The sequence below is a fragment of the Strongylocentrotus purpuratus genome, unplaced genomic scaffold (assembly GCF_000002235.5).
Source record: "Strongylocentrotus purpuratus isolate Spur 01 unplaced genomic scaffold, Spur_5.0 spur5_scaffold_11, whole genome shotgun sequence".
In the NCBI taxonomy this organism is placed as follows: Eukaryota; Metazoa; Echinodermata; class Echinoidea; order Camarodonta; family Strongylocentrotidae; genus Strongylocentrotus; species Strongylocentrotus purpuratus.
This window is the reverse complement of record NW_022145596.1, coordinates 26095131-26113467: the sequence shown is the minus strand read 5'-3', so window position 1 is coordinate 26113467 and position 18337 is coordinate 26095131. Positions and strand designations below refer to the sequence as shown.

At 35.4% G+C, this 18337-nt stretch overlaps 1 protein-coding gene across 1 annotated transcript; it reads right to left on the bottom strand.

Annotated features, from left to right (window-relative positions):
* Nucleotides 1–1944: 1944 nt before the first annotated feature.
* On the bottom strand, nucleotides 1945–16906 carry LOC753416 (ubiquitin-like protein 3). The gene is made up of 5 exons (XM_001177227.3): nucleotides 16288–16906; nucleotides 9150–9261; nucleotides 7700–7786; nucleotides 5963–6040; nucleotides 1945–2670 (listed from the first exon to the last, which is right to left on the bottom strand). The coding sequence occupies exons 1-5, from the start codon at nucleotides 16312–16314 to the stop codon at nucleotides 2618–2620; spliced, it is 357 nt and encodes a 118-aa protein (XP_001177227.1). The 5' UTR covers nucleotides 16315–16906; the 3' UTR covers nucleotides 1945–2617.
* Between the last annotated feature and the right edge of the window lie 1431 nt (nucleotides 16907–18337).

Genomic DNA, 18337 nt, shown 5'->3' with positions numbered 1-18337 from the left:
CTGAAGTATTTTGTTTATTGTTTAACGACTGAGCATATTTTAACCATTGTGTGTTTAGGATGAGTGAATGTGCCAACACAAATTGAAAAGTTGATTTTTACTGCAGTTACATTGTAGTGTGAGTGTTCCAGACTTGCCAATCTCCTTCATTCATCCAATTAACTCATATTGATAGTTATCAGACTAGAATAATGGCTTTGATCCAATTCCAGTCAACAAATATCATTGATTTCCTGCTGAAATGAATGATGCATCATATGAGCAATAGCAACTGACATTTAAAGGGATTCTTATGCATTTTTGAAAGTCACGCTTCAATGGTCAAGACTGTGCATGTCATATATTCTAAAGTACATGTATTGGAGGGAAGCAACAAGTTTAAAAGGGGTTTTCATCCTTAAAGGTATTACAAAGTTTTGGTATGGGGTCATGAATTTGGTTCAAATGAACAAATTGAAAGCATGCGATCCTACAATATTCGGTGATCGTTGTCGCGGTTGAAATCGAGTCTGTAAGTTATGAAACTATTTATGATAAACTCTTTATGTTGTATAGCTCCCTCTTAAGGTCAAAATATTATTAAGCTATAAAACAATGTTTCTTGACTAAAATCGACCGATTAGCTATTCCCGTTTAGAAATTATACATCATAACTACATATTCTGAGATTTTCATGGTCGCAGCTACCATTGTATACGGCCGTAGGCGCTATCTGAAATATAATACATCCACAGGGACATCCAAATGTATAAAAATTGTAAATAATCACTATCCACCCAATTTTCAAAATTCCCAAAACTTTGTATTACCTTTAAGCTTGTTCAAGAAGAAATATACATTACATTTACATTTATGCTATACTTTGCTTTCTGTGTCCCTTTAGGAAATGTGAGAAAATTGAAGTGTAAAACTTGCAATTATTATCAACAAATTTCACTTGGGGAGGGGTGTTTTTAACAGTGTCTGTTTCTTTGTTACCTTACTGCCTGTGTCATCATTTTGAATCACTTTTCTACTTATATTTTCAAAGAAAAAAGGGACGTAAAACTTGGACCTCGTAATAATGAAAATTGTCTAAGAAGGACTTGCTGCCCACACCAATTTGAACCAATTTTACTTTAAATCATTTAAAATATGATGACCAGAACATTTAAAAGATGTATTCTTTGCATTTGCTCTGAGCATACAAAATGGACAAACTCCTCCCACACTACAGGATACAAACAACTCTCATGGAAATTGTAATTTTCTTGTGTGACTATCACCTCTGAAATGGAAATACATGACTTGTATTGCTAATGTGCCAGAGGATGTAGTTTTCATGGACACTGCAATTTTCTCTGGTAATATCCAGGACCACAAACTGTTATTATGAGCAACAATCTGATTAGTTTTCTTTAAACCTTTGCTATGAGATAGTGTCATAATAGTGGGTTTGTTTTAAAAGTACTACCGGTCCTCAATATAGAAAATGAGAAAATAACAATCAGTACTTAGCAGGCAGCAAGGTCAGTAAAAACTGAAGATCCAAATTAAGATTTGATGTTTGATAAAAAAATGAATTTGAAGAAAAAAAATCCCAAAATAGAAATGTCAAGCAAAGTGTAACAAATTCATTACAAAATCTCCTTTTGACAAAATATCACAATTCCTTCAAACATTCATGTAGAACGAAATAGCAGGAAGTAACTTTCTAGTACCAGTAAGTTTGTCAATGCACAGGGGGAATTGTACAATTCCAGTAGGAATTTGTAGTTTAATTTTCTGTGTCTGATTAGCAGTGCATTTCCTCTACTTTCTTGGATGTAAATTAATTGCCTGTGAGATATTCCATATTTCTATTGTGAGCCAAACTTCCTAACATTACATTACGTTATATACAGGATACTCGATTTTACATGCAAAGGGTTAGAAATTAGTTTTGATGAAGCTACAGAGAAATTAAATGATTACAAGTTGAAATATATATACATGGATTGTAGGCTACAGTAACATAATGTAGTATTCCCTCGACCCTTCCTCATATGCATCATTTTCATTTTTTTTGTTTGTTTACAAGGATAGGTTAGTGCAATCACTAAAAATACAAACAAATCTGGTAATTCTGAGGTTGTACAGCAAAATTTACAGAATTATAGAACTCAAATCATGGAACAAAACATTACATGTACATGTATACACGTCATCCGTTTGGAGACAAAAGGGCATCAATTCTGTGTTAAAGTACATGAGTTAATGCTCTTCAGGCTCCAAAAAGACAGCATGAATAAATATTCAATCATAACACATTAAGAGTTCACAAAGCATGTCTGTCTACCGAATCAATGTCTGAATACGACTTGAGAAATTTCCAGAGGGTAACAACCCTTGCATACGAATCGAAATATAAAACTACACGTAAGTGAACCGGCCAAGCACAAGACACCACGTAGAGAGAGATACATGAATGACGTTTCCTGTTGGGCATGTAGGAATGATGTTCAACGTTTCGAAATCGACTTGAATCGAGCATGAGAACAAGGTCCTGCTATAAATGGATGGTATCGGGCTCTTCATAAAAAGTTTCAGTTTGTGTGAGCTCTATATCACGGTTTGCGCATAAAGAACGTAGCTTCTCTCAGAGAATCACACAACAATTACTCTCCTCTGTCTTCCCTCGGTTCCTTTGTCCTGTGGAGAATTGAAACAAAGAGATAGAGAGAGTCAAAGTTAGGTACCTTGTATGCATGGATGAGTTTGCATTTTACAGAACCAAAGATACACTTGTATAAACATATACATGTATATACAAAATATCAAATATTACGTTTTGCATTCAACCATGTTACTTTCGGTTAGTAGCAACACCCTACAGAATGATCAAACCAAAGAGATTGAGATTACAAAACTTAAGATTTTATATCTCGGTAGGGTTCAACTTGCATTAAGAAACATTAAGGACAAAAACAAAGAGATCTGGAAAAAGGGGGAGGGGGGGGGAGTCAGATTTATATGTTCAGAGATTTTGTTTTCAGTCAGCATAAATGTAAATGTATTTGCATCCTTAGATTTGTTATTAAAACTATTGTTAAATTATACCTACACTGTAAATGTACTGTGAAATGAATAAACTACATGAACTTCCACACATGTACATGTACATGTACAGCTTGAAAATTTGCATTCTACAAGCCCCTTATACATTAGCATCAAAGGTATAAGAGTTCCGTCTTCAGCGATGAGGAGCAATTGGAAATGGGTTTATTTGAGTCAGTAGACGGTGAAAATGCACCTCTGGGATATGACTGAGGTTTAAATTACCTCTTTATTTTCAACTGGTATTCAGTACTTTCTCCACATACACTGTAAAGGGATTATCATTCAAGTTTGTTTCCTCTAAGAATGTTCACATTGACATCCAGTTACTTTTATCACAAACACAATGTGTGGTGTAGTGCATGCCATCCATGTTGCACCAAGATAAATAGGAGCTGTACATGGATCACCACCATTGCACAACCTCAAAACCTACTTATTAGCATTAGAGATTGTTGATGTTTCGCAAGTTTGGATAATAAACACAATAAAATAAAATATACATGTACATGTACAGTGTACATATATAACAGATCTATGACACTGAGAATCCTGGAAGTCATTTTTTGATGGTGTTTGTGATCATGTTATTAAGTGAGATTTTAAGCATTAGGAGTACCACACATTTATTGGATAGCAAAAATCTGCAAAAATTAATATCTTTCTCATTATGTCATGGAACTCAGGGAGGCATCAGTCTCAGCAGTACTGTGATATTTTGTCCAGCAATGCAAACAAATCCACATGCAATTACTTGAAAGTCCATGTCTGGAACAACTGGATTTTGCCTATAAGCAGTCATATCTAAAATTATCTGCTGTATTTCGGTACAATGTCTAAAATGACGGTGTTACACAACATCAATGTTTGCACGTGCACCACCCTCATGTTTTGGTATAGCAGTATATGCGCAGACTAGACTTTGGAACACTTATACATGGCTGTGGGTGCCAATTTATGAATTTCTATCATTTTAAAGGTGAAGGTGAAAGCTGGTGATACAAATAGCTAATGATTGAAAATTTGAAATGAGACTTGATGAAAGCACTCTATTTGGTTCCATATAGGTGTACATGTATCAAGAAAAATAGTGACATGCTAAATATTTCTATTTTTAGATCTAAATTACATGTACAGTACATGTACACTGTATATGTGTATTTTTAGCAAAATAAATGCTAGTGTGAATAGGAATTTGTATGCACCTTGATGATTCTCCTTAGGTTGCTACATGTATGTTACATGTATGTGCATTGTATATTTGAATATTTATTATCATTATTATTATTTTAACAAAAAAATTAATGAACCAAACCAAGGAATTCCACAAACAGCTCTGTGTACTTTATGAAAGCACACATTCTTAACACACCAGTGTACATGTACGTATTCATCAATGCACCACTACACGTCTCTTCTAGAGCCAAGCTGACGATTTAGGCAGGTGGTGATTGAAGTAAATGTATATATAATCAGCCATTCCAGCTTGACTCGCGTGACATTTGAAGGAAAAATGGCACCTTAAATGTTCTGGCAAATCGGTATAAACAGGATATCAATTATGCACTACCGGTATACATAAGGTGTGAGTGCTATAGTAACGAATATTCAAGCATAGAAACAAGTCTAGACTGATTTCAAAGGTGAGACTTGTTTGACAGGCTACATTGTAAGAATTAGGTTTCTTGACATCAATGTACCTTTATACCAACCTGTTTTCCTATGAAAGCATACTACATGTACAGGTGTAGATCAAAGTTATACTTTAGAGAATTATAAACTTGATAACTCTCTACTATTTGTGCCTAACTGGCTTTGAAAATGATATTGAGAAAATTATTGACTCAATAAAAATGTCAGCCCTTAGCATCCTGCAAGCTCCAATAATTGCCAATGTACATGTACATTTAGTAAACTACATGTAGTACCGGTAATTACGAATACAAAGTACGCATATGTATATTTGGCAAGTTTTGGTACATGGTACATTAATTAATTAACTACAGCTTCAAACATTGAAAATAAGTCCTGAGAACCTGTGTGGAGCACACACATAAACACCCATAATTCCATAAACTATTATTTTGTACAAAATACTCTATGCTTGATATGACAATACATAGCAGTACCTTCCCAGCTGAAATGCCTAAAATAGACGTGAACCAATCTTTCATTGTATTTAGTATCTTGCATATGATAAGTGGTTTATAACCACTAGAACAAGATGTACACAGGTCTATTCAGAGATAAAGTGCCACAACACACTACTTGTGCTATCAAAACTGATAATGTTATCTTCCTATTAGGGCCAAATTAAAAAAATACATGTTTAGCGTCCATTTTTTTTGAAAAATAGGAAGGAGGCCCTTTTTTTTCCTTTCAAAATGGCCACCCGAAATGGCCGCTCGATACATATTCCCCGACAGTCAAGCTATTTTTCAAGATGGCCGTTGACTCTTTTTATTTCTTATTTGTTAAAATCAGAAATAGATCCATTTTAGCAGTGTTTTTCATGTTTTTTTTGCATTTCAAGGCAGGCTATACTACTTCAGCCAGAAGGGATTAGACCACCCAGCAAGCCAGCGAGGTCACTGTGACAGGTGGCTATCTCATTAACTCAACTCTCATTTAACATATGTAAAAGAGGATCATAGAGGACCAACAGGCACCGATTGGGGAAGTTTTCTATATAGAGGGAGCATATAGCTTCAAGTAGGACAGTGTGCCTTTAAAAAAAAAAAATCAAAAATTTCAACAACAAAAATAAATAAATAGGAGGCAGCCCCCAAAAGGAAGCGGGCGGGGACGCTAAACATGTCTATTTTTTAAAATGGCCTTAGCATGATCAGGTTTGAAAAGTGCATAGAAGCACAAGAAGTTTACAAACCTTGTGAGTTGGGTTCTGGTAGAGTTTCTCTTGCCATTATATGCATTGCTGTTGTCTTACCAAGAGGTAACTGTAAAGCTACAGGAAGAAGAAGGAAAAAAAGGAATGGATGAATTAAAAAACAAATTAAGAAATTAAAAATTGAGAAAAGGGAAAAATTACAACAATACTCTATACATAAAACCTTTAAGTTTCTTTTTTTGTAATATCCTCTAAAAAATCAGAAGGCTAGGGAAGTCCAGGAAAGTATTTTATTTATAATAAACATAATAATAATAATATTTTTCAGGAACATGTCCTATATTATCAATCTTCTAATCAGTAAATGTGATTACCGGGTAGTTGTATATTATTTGTCACTATCATTTCTTCTATTTTCATTGAATCTAAATCAGTAATTTCCAGATTAAGCTACACATGAACATGTACACTGTGTATGTATTGATACTAGAAAGAAAGAGATACCTGTACATGTAGCATTGGGAAAATAGAAATGGAATTAGATTTAGTAAATCAATCAGTAACTATTTGTATGTACATGTACATGTATAGAAACACAAATTCAAAACACACTATGTACAGTAAGTGTAGACATGAGGGCACTTTTAATAAAACTTGTTATCAGTATAAAGTGTTACAGTTCAATGATAGATGTAATCGCAGCCAATTAAATGCAGTCATTTCAGTAACTTATGACCATTTATTGTAACTTGTTCATAAAACAGGGCTCTGATTAATCCTAAGGGCCTGAGATTAGAGACTGCTTAACAGCTAGTGCTTCAATCAATAATGCAACTGTGTGTGTTTTCAGGTATGGAGAGGGATTGCTTCACAAGCCATAGAGAGTCAACGATGGCTAAGATAATAACAGTGTGATGACCCATTAAAACATGGCAACCACCTAATAGGAGTAGACACTCTAGGCCTGTCTACATCAGCTCGAGATTGCCAAATAGCCCGCTATTTCTGATTTGGGAAATAAGCCCGAAGTTACAAATCGCATCTTCATCAGCTCGAGACTCGACCTCAAAACTTGAGTTCGAGATATTTTGCTCAGCGCTCACGCATGGTGCAACTATTCGGGCTGGTGAGGATGCACCAGAAAAATAGCGGGATATTTTGCAAACTAGCCCAAGATATCTTGGGATGATTACCTCGACTAAATATCCTGCTAATTGCAACTGCGGGCTGATGAAGACGCAAATTAGCTGGATAATTTGCAGTCGGAATAGTTAAAATAGCGGGTTAATTGGCAATCTCGAGCTGATGAGGACAGGCCTAATGAGCCTTTACACCAATCATTTTATGGGATGCTCACCTCACCTGACACCAGCCTATCTATTTTCAATTTAGCACACATGTGCGGTTTTACAACGGCTCAGTCAAAGAGGGCTCAGAATCCTCCCATGTCATCATTCTATAGTTCAACTTCAAATGCTATTATCATGTAGTTAAAATTATTCTCATTCTTCAACATGAGTACTGACTATTAAGTTAAAAGAAGGAAGAATACATAAAATATATCAATATGTGATATACAAGTACATTTCTTTTCTTCTTCAGACAAACAAGTACTTCTTCTCTGGTCTTTTTTTTTGTTGGTATCGTTACTTTCTTTGTCTGTTTGAAAAAAAAATAGTTTTGGGGTTGGATAATCTATATTTTTTTGATCAAATAATACAGAATTCACCCTGAAAGTGAAAATAAAATTTCATCTGATCAACGTTAATCACTCACCTCCTAATGAAACATTTCCATGAATAAATCTTCCTTGATATATCAATCGAAGTATATGGGCAGACCTTACTCTGTTATTCTCCCAATCTGTAAAGAGAATGAAAAGAATTGTATTTCTATTCTGAATGTAGCCTCCATTTTATTAAAAAAAAAATTTTTGTGCATAATACAACATTAATATTACTCACTGGTACACTGAAGTTACATTTTTTACATTATCGAAACAATGTAATCATAGTGTTTTTTAATATTTTCACTGGTATCAGATTATTTGCAGTTACCATTCATTTGCACCTACACATGTACATGTACATAGAGTACAGTACATATAAAAGGAAGATTTGAATGAAAAACAAGAAAAGGTCTGCTGGCAAACAGTGTACATGTACATTGTATACCCTCTGAAGTTCAACTTAAACAATCTTAAACAATATTTGTTGATTCATACACAAAATCCATAAAACACTAAAAATGTTAAATTATTTCTAAAAATAACATCCACGAACAGTTATAATCATTATTTCAATTTAAAATCCCCCTGTACAAGTACATTGTACATGTATGCTAACAAGCCTACCACACATTTATTATACATGTTACTGTATGTCAGGATTTTTAAAACAATTTTTCTTTAGGCTTTAAGATTTCAAGCAAATTGTCTGCTGAGAGTCAAAAAGGTATTAACTTTTACATGTATCATACTTCTCCTAAAAGACAATTGCCCTTATTCCATGAGCTAACAACAGCAAGATTGATTACACTATAAAAATTACAATGATAACAAAGGCAGCCATACATGTACCTGCATAACTAGTAGAACAATTTATGTTATCCATATAATGTGTTCATCATACTGCTTTAATAGGGTGGCTACATGTACATACACTGTATGTACAGTATCTGTATCAGATTCATAATCGCTGCTAAATCTGTCAAGTCTGTCCGAAGAGTTTCAGTGCAAGTCAGTACCAGTACATGTTAGGTCAGAGTCCGTAACCAGCAAAATACGTAACCAGCAAAATACTGAATACACATCTATCATTACAGCATTTCAGGGGCAATGAGAAAATATATCCTTAACAAACAAAATCTCAAATGAAAATAAAGAAAATCTTTTAGTGTGCTTTCTAATACCGGTAAGCAGTTTTAAATCAAAAAATCATTTCAATGACTTTCATATTTTTCACTCTAAAGCATAAAAAGTTAAATGTGGGGAGAAATACAACTTACAACTACTGGTACAACCTGTACTTGCAAGATTACATAAATTTTGTATATTTTTCATTTAGGTATTCTTTTCTTGAGAAAAACTTGGTATAAACAGCTTCAGCTTCAGCTTCAGGATGAACTTAGTCTATAACAAGTGGACTAATTTTACCCTCTTTATTGGTAAAGGATTAAACCTGGCCTCTAGTTATGTGAAAGATGACCAGTAGAAGAAGAGTATTACCTTCTGGCCAGTTATCAAAGACATACTGTGATACATCTGATGCAGTGTCTTCAGGCACAAAATTGAATTCTTTGTTATTCCCATTCATGGGATGTATAATCCGAAGGGTTACCTGCATGTGGAGAAACAGAGGGAGAGAAGAAAAAAAAAGATTAAAAGAAAAAGAAAACCAAGAAAGCACTTCATCTTAGATTAAAACAATGGCCTGCAGTCAGGGGGGAAAATGACTACAACCTAAAGCATAATGCACAATCTGACAACTACTGTACATGTACATGTATATGATTTGGAATACACTGCAATATCATTACTAAACATGTGAAAGTCAAAGCAGCTAAAATCTTGTTTTCATTTTCTCAAGTGATTTGAATTGTAAAATAACAAATATGAGGTCTTTAGGTCTTCAGATCTTTAGTCAGAGAATCGACCAAAGTAAATATATGTACAGTATACATGTACATGTACATGTACTGTAGGAGCAGTCATTGCTACATGTGTATTTCTAAAGTAGAAAGATAATAATAATAATAATACAGCATTTATTATGCACCATTGATCTAGTAAACTATTCTGAGGCGCAGAGGGATAGAATTAGAATGAGATACATGTACATAGAGAAATGAGAAGGGTGGTGGGGGGGGGGGGGACAAATAGAAAAGAAGAAAAAATGCATAGATGTACATTCAACATATAATTAATATTTTCAGTATGATCATACAGTCTGTTCAGAGCCAGAAGTACACGAGGGGCATTTCAATTTTTTTCCCGATATAACCGTGGGACATAAAATTTTGAAAAGATACATAATTATGGAAGAAAGTTTTTATATACTTTCATTTATCATGTATGAAAGTATCGGACTCGGTCTTGCGCAATGAGGGAAAATATGAAAATATTGTAATACTTTCAGATTAATAAAAGAACACAAACAATGGCACTTCATTTTCATGCAGATTTCACATACAGTGTACATGAACATGTACAGTGAGTGATTTCAAGTTGGGTGTTTAAGGCTGGTGTTTAATAAACACTAACACCAGCCTAAACACCGAAATGTAAATCAGCTGGTGTTAAGGCTTTGACCTCTGAATATCGTCAACTTCCGGTGCTAGTGTAATCGATTTTGCAAAATTGTCGTCTGCTGAATCGACCTTTGTGGCTGGTGTTAATATTTTATGTACAAATGTCCTATTCACTAACACTAGCCCCTAGGGATTAAGCAAATGTTGATTTTCAGTTCGGTGTTAGTGTTGTACCCGCACACATTCAACGCACGAACGACGCCAATTTATTGTCTGACGATCAAATAAAAATATGTGAAACACGTAATTCCTATATTCTTTTGTGTAAAATTAGTTATTTTCTAAGACCAGAGAAATAGGTGTAAATTTATTCTGTACTTTTCTTGATATCTTTAGTTTTGATGTACTATTTTTAAATCATCGTCGTAAAATCAAGTATGTGGTGACGTCACGGCTGGTGTTAAACTATCGATTTTGATATCGGTATCAGGCTCTTAATTTCATCAGCAAATTCTCCGCTCGATTTAAGAGCTCTTGACTGCTCTAAACACTAACACTAACACCAAACTTGAAATCACTCAGTGTGTATATCAAACCACATGATTTGACAACTAACTGCAATATTTATGAGTTAGAATAACTCTTCTTTGTTGATTTGACATTTTAATTATTTCATTTGGTGGTTTCAGTGCAATACAGTATTTGACAGTTTAATAGCCGAGACTCTTTAGTAGCGGTTCAGCGTAAGGAAGTTTTTATACTTAACATGTACATGTACATGTACATGTATATGTATGCAAATCAGGCTTCAATGACAAAAGCTTTTGTGCAGTTCATTGTACCCTAGCCCTGCGCCTGTTCAGATGAGATTTAAAAGAAAACCTCAAAATTCATCTCCCTCTCCAAGTACGAGGTAATTGGAGATTAAAAGTGTCCTTGTGCGACATTCTAACAACTGATTTGATATTTTCAAACATTAATGCTGTACATTTGGATTATGCAACACAACAATTAGAGGGGAAGGGAAGCAGCTTCGCTCTGAGGTCAGGATAGCTGAGAGCAAAAGAAGAAGGCTTGTTGGCATGGTAACAATCACCTGCTAGACTCACTTGGGCATGGTCAAATCCACATGTACATGTACTTGATACATACATGTATCCTTCTTGTTTAATTCCCTTATCGTCTAATCACGTACATTGTAAGAGATTTGCTTCAGAGAACATGTTCATGTATTTCTAGTAATCCTATTTGTACACTGTACATTGTACATACATGTACAAAAGAAATACTTAATTATATTTTAAAAATATGAAATGAAAAATCAATATTAAAAGAATTGGGAAATATGGTTTTGAATATAATATAAACTTTCCAAAAACACATACAATGTACATGTACATGTTAGCTTTACACAGTGTACACGTACATGTGATTGTGTATACTGTATTAACTATTGAGCGTCTACACTGTATAATCAAAAGAAATTTGAGAAAAAAAGTTTCACAAAATTACTCCAGCAAGTGGATATCATTACATGTACAGTAGATGTAAATGCTATGTACAATTGTACATTTACATTGTACATGTTATGTACCTTATGTGTGTTGTATTGGGAGGTTTACAAGGCCTTCACTTCTGTGTACAAATAGATCTACATGTACATTGTATCTGAACGCACAATTTTGCAGACACATCCTCACTCTTGTGAGACAGTATCGCTCCAAAGAAAGCAAACAAATGAAACAATCAGATTTGAGAATAGCTCAAGGACATGCTACTTTTACAACCCACTTCTGAAACACACGGGACAAGATGGCTATTTTGGCTTGGGCTTGTACAAGTAGGCCTATTCATAATTTTCAAAAACATCAATGAGTCATGCTATCCTCACTGGCATAAACACAGATACCGATCATAACGGTATTACGCACAAAAATTGTTCAAGAAGTAAGCTACAGTGTACATTGTATACTCAGGAAGCAGTAGAGAATAGTTCGAAATTGTTGTTCCTACAGTGTAATTGTACATTTAAATTTATTGGAAAATGTTCATATTGTACATGTACATGTACATGTATCAAGAGTTAAGGTTGACCATTTTGTGCAGGTTTTTTTCTAATACTGTAAAACCACAAAATTTCACAACACAAAACTTTCATCAGTTGTTAAAAGCTGTTTTCAGTTTCACAGCAAGACAAATTTGCAATTTGCAAAAGTAAAAATTAAGTGCTGACTGCTAAGTCAGATGTGATTCAAATATTTCACAGCATGAAAGTGTCACTCTAGCCTGGCCGGACCACTCTTGAAATCATCACAATTATTAAAATGCATGTGACAGTTTGCAGTTTTACAGTAAGCCTTCATCAAAATAAAAATTTCTCATTTAAGAAGTTATTAGGAAATCTCACAGTCCCAGACTCCCAATGACAACTATGAATGTAATCCCCACCTAAATTAGTGTAAACAAGTATTCGTGCCTACAGTTACACGTACGTGTGTACACATGTACTGTGTACAGTTCATGAGGAAATTCATGAGCCTGTATTTTGTACACAAGGACTAAAAAAACTTATGGCAGCGTAGAATTGTTCCCATACCTGATCATATCATATTATCATTGAACAAAATCAAAGAAATCTGGTGTATCAAACTTGTAAATTTTACCAAATAGAGTCGTTAGTTACAAAATGTACATGTAAGATCAGTGGCACAATGTCCTACATGTATCACCAGGGGTAGGGGATCTTACTGTACATGTATTTAATGTATCTTGTGTACACTATACACAACATAATTTTGATTTACAGGCCGTCTTCCACGTTTAAAAAATCCCATTAAATTGGCACTCTGAGCTGGGAGGAAGAGTTTTGTTATTAACTCTACAAATTTGTACAACACCCGACAAACTAAAATGTCAAACTGTAAAATGGTAAAAACGGATGGCTTATAAATGATACAAGCCTGTATGATAAAGACCACTCAAGGGAAGGGAGTCTTTATAGACAGGTGGTCTACAGGTAATCTTAAAGGGCAAGTCCACCCTGACATAATATTGGTTGTAATAGAAGCAGAAAAATAAAAGAAACATGTCAGCAAAAATTTGAGCAAAAAACAATTAAAAATAAGAAAGTTATATCAACAATGATTTGTGTAAAAAAGCGCATGCACAGGTAGTTTGCTAAATTCCAAGCGTACCAAAAAGTCTTGAAAATAGTTTTTTGTGTACACTGCATGCATTTGCATTTTAGAACCAACATCATGAACTTTCGTAAGAGTTCAGCGTTTCTGTAATGTTAATCGCATGTTACAGTGTGAAGCTCATTATCAATATCATCAGCACGTACATTACATGTGTACCGTAAATCTCTGTGTATAAGGCGCACCTATGTATAAGGCGCACCCCTATTTTGAAGACACTAACAAACAAAAAAATTGTTGTTGTTGTTGTTGCCGAAACGAAAACACACGCGGGGAAGGACTTTCATTTAACATCGAGGTGCAGTTGAAGGCGCCGATTTGTGCTCGTGAACTTGTCACAAAAGTAACAATGTCGTTTTTAGAAGAATGTGTAATTGATGTAAATTAAAAACAGTAGAGTACCTAAGATAAAACCTTGTGGTACGCCGAAGCAAAGTTGGAGGAATTATTGGTTTAAACTACATATTGAGATCTATTAGAAAAATACTTTCAAACCAAGATGACAGACAAATTTGAGTGTTGTGCTAGTTTCCGAGTGGTGAGTCAACACACCGATTACTGAGCTGGGAGACATTGCCAGGCATAGTGCCAAAAATCGAAACTAAACAACAACAAAATTTTGTTATGCAAATTGCTATCGCTCAGTATCAAAATCTCATATTTCAAAATTTAAATTCTTGACCAACTTCAAGTTGCTTAAAAATGTGAGAAACATGTCAGTGAAGGTTTGAGCAAAAAGTGAAAACCGATTAAAGATAAGAAAGTTATTAATTTTAGAAGGTGGGATCTATTAAACACAAATTGGCAACTCTGTCGATTTGAAGTATGGTATATGTATCTTGCAAGGTCTCCTCCCATTTGCATTGATTTGCCCTGTACAAAAAAAAATCGTCAAAAATTTAAATTTTCCCATAAGAATTTTTCGATCATACATGTACAGCTGTAGTTCATACCTGTAGTACTTTACTGACCTACATGTAAGTCTAGGCCTAGATTTATGTACATTTACTTAGCTTAGGCCTAATATAAATTTATAATTGTATGAAACAAGTCTATTCCATCATCAATAAATAAGAAAATCAGAAGTTTCAGAACAAATTGGAGAGAAGCTTGCAAGATATTTTACCAAAAAGTTATACATTTTTGAAGTTGTCATCAGTGAACAAAATGGCTACACTGTATGACAATGCCAACTTTGCCACCAAGTGAAGTTCCAAGCATGCCTGACTTTAACATCACCACTGAAGGTATCGAGAAGCTTCTGTTAAAAATCAACACATCCAAAGCAATCGGTACGGACCGGATACCAAACCAGATTTTAAAGATAGCCGCCAATGAAATATTGAAATTGCTCCTGTCCTCCAATTTATCTTCCAACAGTCTCATGACACTGGTGACCTCCCATTGGATTGGAGGAGAGCATCACCCCCATCTACAAGAAGGGTAGCACCACACACCCAGCAAATTATAGACCTGTATTAAGGCTGTGAAGGGTAGTCGAATGCTCGAGTACCCGCACGGTTGACAGCTACTCGGGTACGATTTCTCGTACCTGAATATTCGGCCGCAAAAAAAAAAAAAAAAAAAAAAAAAGTTTCCCAACTCAAGCACTGTCAAACTCACCACTCAGAAACTGGGACTTGTTGCAAGCTACTTGAGCATATTATTGACAGCCAGATAATGCGTCACTTCACTAAAATAGGATCATCGCTGAAAACCAGCATGCATTCTGAAAAGCTAGATCATGCAAGACACAGCTTATACTGACTGCTCATGAGTCTCACCAAGAACTTATACAACTAACTTAACACAGATATGGCAGTACTTGTTATGCCTCACCAGTCTACTCCTCAAGTTGGAAAACTACTGTATGGCGTCAGAAACAAAACTAAAAGATGGATTCGTTCATTCCTGACAAATCAATTCCAGAGGGTGGTAGTGAATGGCAAGACATCGGATTGGTAGCCTGTTCTCAGCTCAACGGTGCCCCTAATGGCAATAGTGTTAGGTCTTAAGTTGTTTCTTGTGCGCTGGAACAAACAGAGTTTGCAACTGGTAAAGCTTCTAGAGTACTCAAGCTGACCTTTAAACGGAGGAATTTCTATCACAATAAGCCAGATGTGAAAGAGAAATTATATAAAATGTTAGTCAGACCCCACCTAGACTACGCCCCGGCAGCCTGGGATCCCCCACAAGTAAGAACATAAAGTCCATTGAAAGAGTACAGAAACAAGCTGCAAGATTCATGACAAACAACTACGGTAGAGACACTAGCATCACTAACATCCTCTCCTCGCTAGACTGGCCATCTTTGCAAGAAAGGTGCAAACAACCCCGTCTCTCCTGTCCTTACAAAATGATGTACAGGCAGCTGCAGCTGGACGTAGACTATCAAGACTTCACCCAACCTAAAACGACCAGAGATACAATGTAGAAGAGGGCATAATAGGCAATTTCAACTAACCCACTCACGAACAGACACATTCACAAACTCCTACTTCATGGGAACAGTGCGTGATTGGAATCATCTTAAATCCGAGACTATCGCTCACATTCGAACACTGTCAAATTCAAAATGGCCCCCCCCCCCCCCAATTTACAAATTAATCCACCCTATCCGCACCACCTGTTCACTGATGACAACTTTAAAAAATGTACAACTTTTTGTATTTTCACTCAGATCTTGCTTAGAGTCTAGTCACTAGATAGATTATTGTTTCTCTCAATTTTCTGCTTTTTTTGTTTTTATCAAAACCAAGAAACTAAACAGGGGGATTTCCCCTTTAATTAGATAGACCGTCTGCACTGGCGTAAATATTCTAAAATAGAAGAAACGCTGATAGTCTAGATATCTAGGTCTAATACCAAACAACAACAACAACAACTGGTATGTCAGTCACTGTAGGTGTCGCAACTTACCCTGTCACTCTTATTCATGCTCCCCATCTTGACTTTTGAAGTAAGTTTTGTCTTCAAAGTGAGAGTCACTTCTTCTTGTGCAACTGATTTTTAGCCACTTGTGTCTAAAAAAAGAAGAAGAAGAGAGACCTAGACTCTAGTCAGTAGTCTAGCTTTCAACAGGACAACTGCCCGAAAATTCCCGTCCAACGATCATTCCATTTTGGGGTTTTGAACTGTTGCACGTATAGTTTTATTAATATTTTCTTGATCAAGTTGGTGATTAATCACACTCAAATCTCAGCTCGAACAACGTCAAGTCAACCAACATTCAACTGTCTCTGCACTGTCACTGTGCAAGTAAACGAAGTCGAAGAAGACACCAAAATAACCGCTCCTACTTTCGTAACTACAACTCCATCCGAACATAAAGAGTTCTTCCAGTATTCCAGTTAATGACTAATGACGATCTAACTGAAATAAACATTGGTAATGTCAAATGTATTGATATATTTTTGTCGCCAATCGTCATAGTAAACAAACAGCTGAGCGATCGCGGTCGGTATATGGTATAGCTTTTCCAACGAGTTTTATTTTAGGTCACGTACGTACGTGCTACTACCTTTTGTTTTTAAGATCGTGGATGCGCTACTAAATTTGCGTGCGTATACGGAAGGCAGAAGTTGTATGTGTGATAACCATAGCGCAGATTGACATAGTTGTGAAAGTGATATACATTTTTAGTGTAAAGGTATGCGTCCGTACGTTTAGAAGAATGGCGAACGCCCTCATGAACAATGCATTGTGGGCAGAGAAATGACGTCACTCAGTCATTCTTTTTCGGTTTTCAGCACTGACCTCTGTTGCCCATAAATTTGTAATATAATTTTCTTACCTCTTCTGCTGATGATGTGGTAAATTCTTGATAGATAAAGTTTTTATCTTCTTATAACTTTTTTGACGAATACAGAATGATCAGTAAAGTTATAATAAGATATGAACATAATTATTTTCATGAAAAGTGGTAAGAAAGAAAGGCCTAATTCTTACTGTATGGGCAACGGTGTAGTTTGGCAGTCTGTAATTAATAAATATTTTCATAAAAAGTGGTACGGTAAAAAAACGTTCCAACTTTCGTCATAATTCAATCATTTCAATGCTCTCGGTTCCTCCTGGTTTTTTAAAGCCTTAAAGACTATTGTGTCTATTTGTATCCAAGAGAGCGTAGCGAACGAGCATGAAACTTTGACTTTGAATTAAGGTATATGCAAAGTTTGCATGAGCACCAGAAAGCTTACATCGATTTTTTTTTTCTTCTAGCGAGGGAGTCTTTTGGGGTCGATTTTGCTAACTAAAAACATTGGAGGAGGCATCTGCCCTCTGTCCTCACGTTTCCGGAGCGTAATTATTAGGGCCTACCGTAAGTTTTCAAAGCCGAATTTAAGATTGGAGCCTTTGGTTTGGTTTGGTTTTATTTTCCGTCAAAAAACATATATTATACATAATTTGTAAGAACAAATAACAAATAGTGATAGTTACTTAAAATAAGTCTATTCGGAGCCATTGGTTTAATGGCTCTGCTCAATAATTGAGCGCAAATTGGGTGCTTGACCCGAGAGCCATTTAACTTATCAATACGCCTTTATGCATCCACCTTGAGTGAGTGGTAGAACCCCTCCAACCTTGTGCAAATCTAGAGCCATCTTAATTCATAGAGATACCAGTGACGCAGTAGAAAAGCATCGGTATATTAAAAACATTACATAACAGTGACTAGTGTTGATGAAGAATTAATATTCCAGTTTCTTCATAGATAATGTACGCTGACTTGGTGAAGAGTTCATGTGGCATGCATGCTGAACAATAATAATATTACAGTTTTCATATCGTTTTTAAAGGGTGACTTGGTGAATGATAAATACACCACTTTTACAAGAGCAAATGGAGATGACAGCGACTTGGTGAAGAGTAACCGTATCTTAGGGAAGAATAAGACCCATATAGAAAATGAATAGGACCGTCACTTAAAGTGAAGAGTTTCCGTGACTTGGTCAATAATAATATTGTCCAT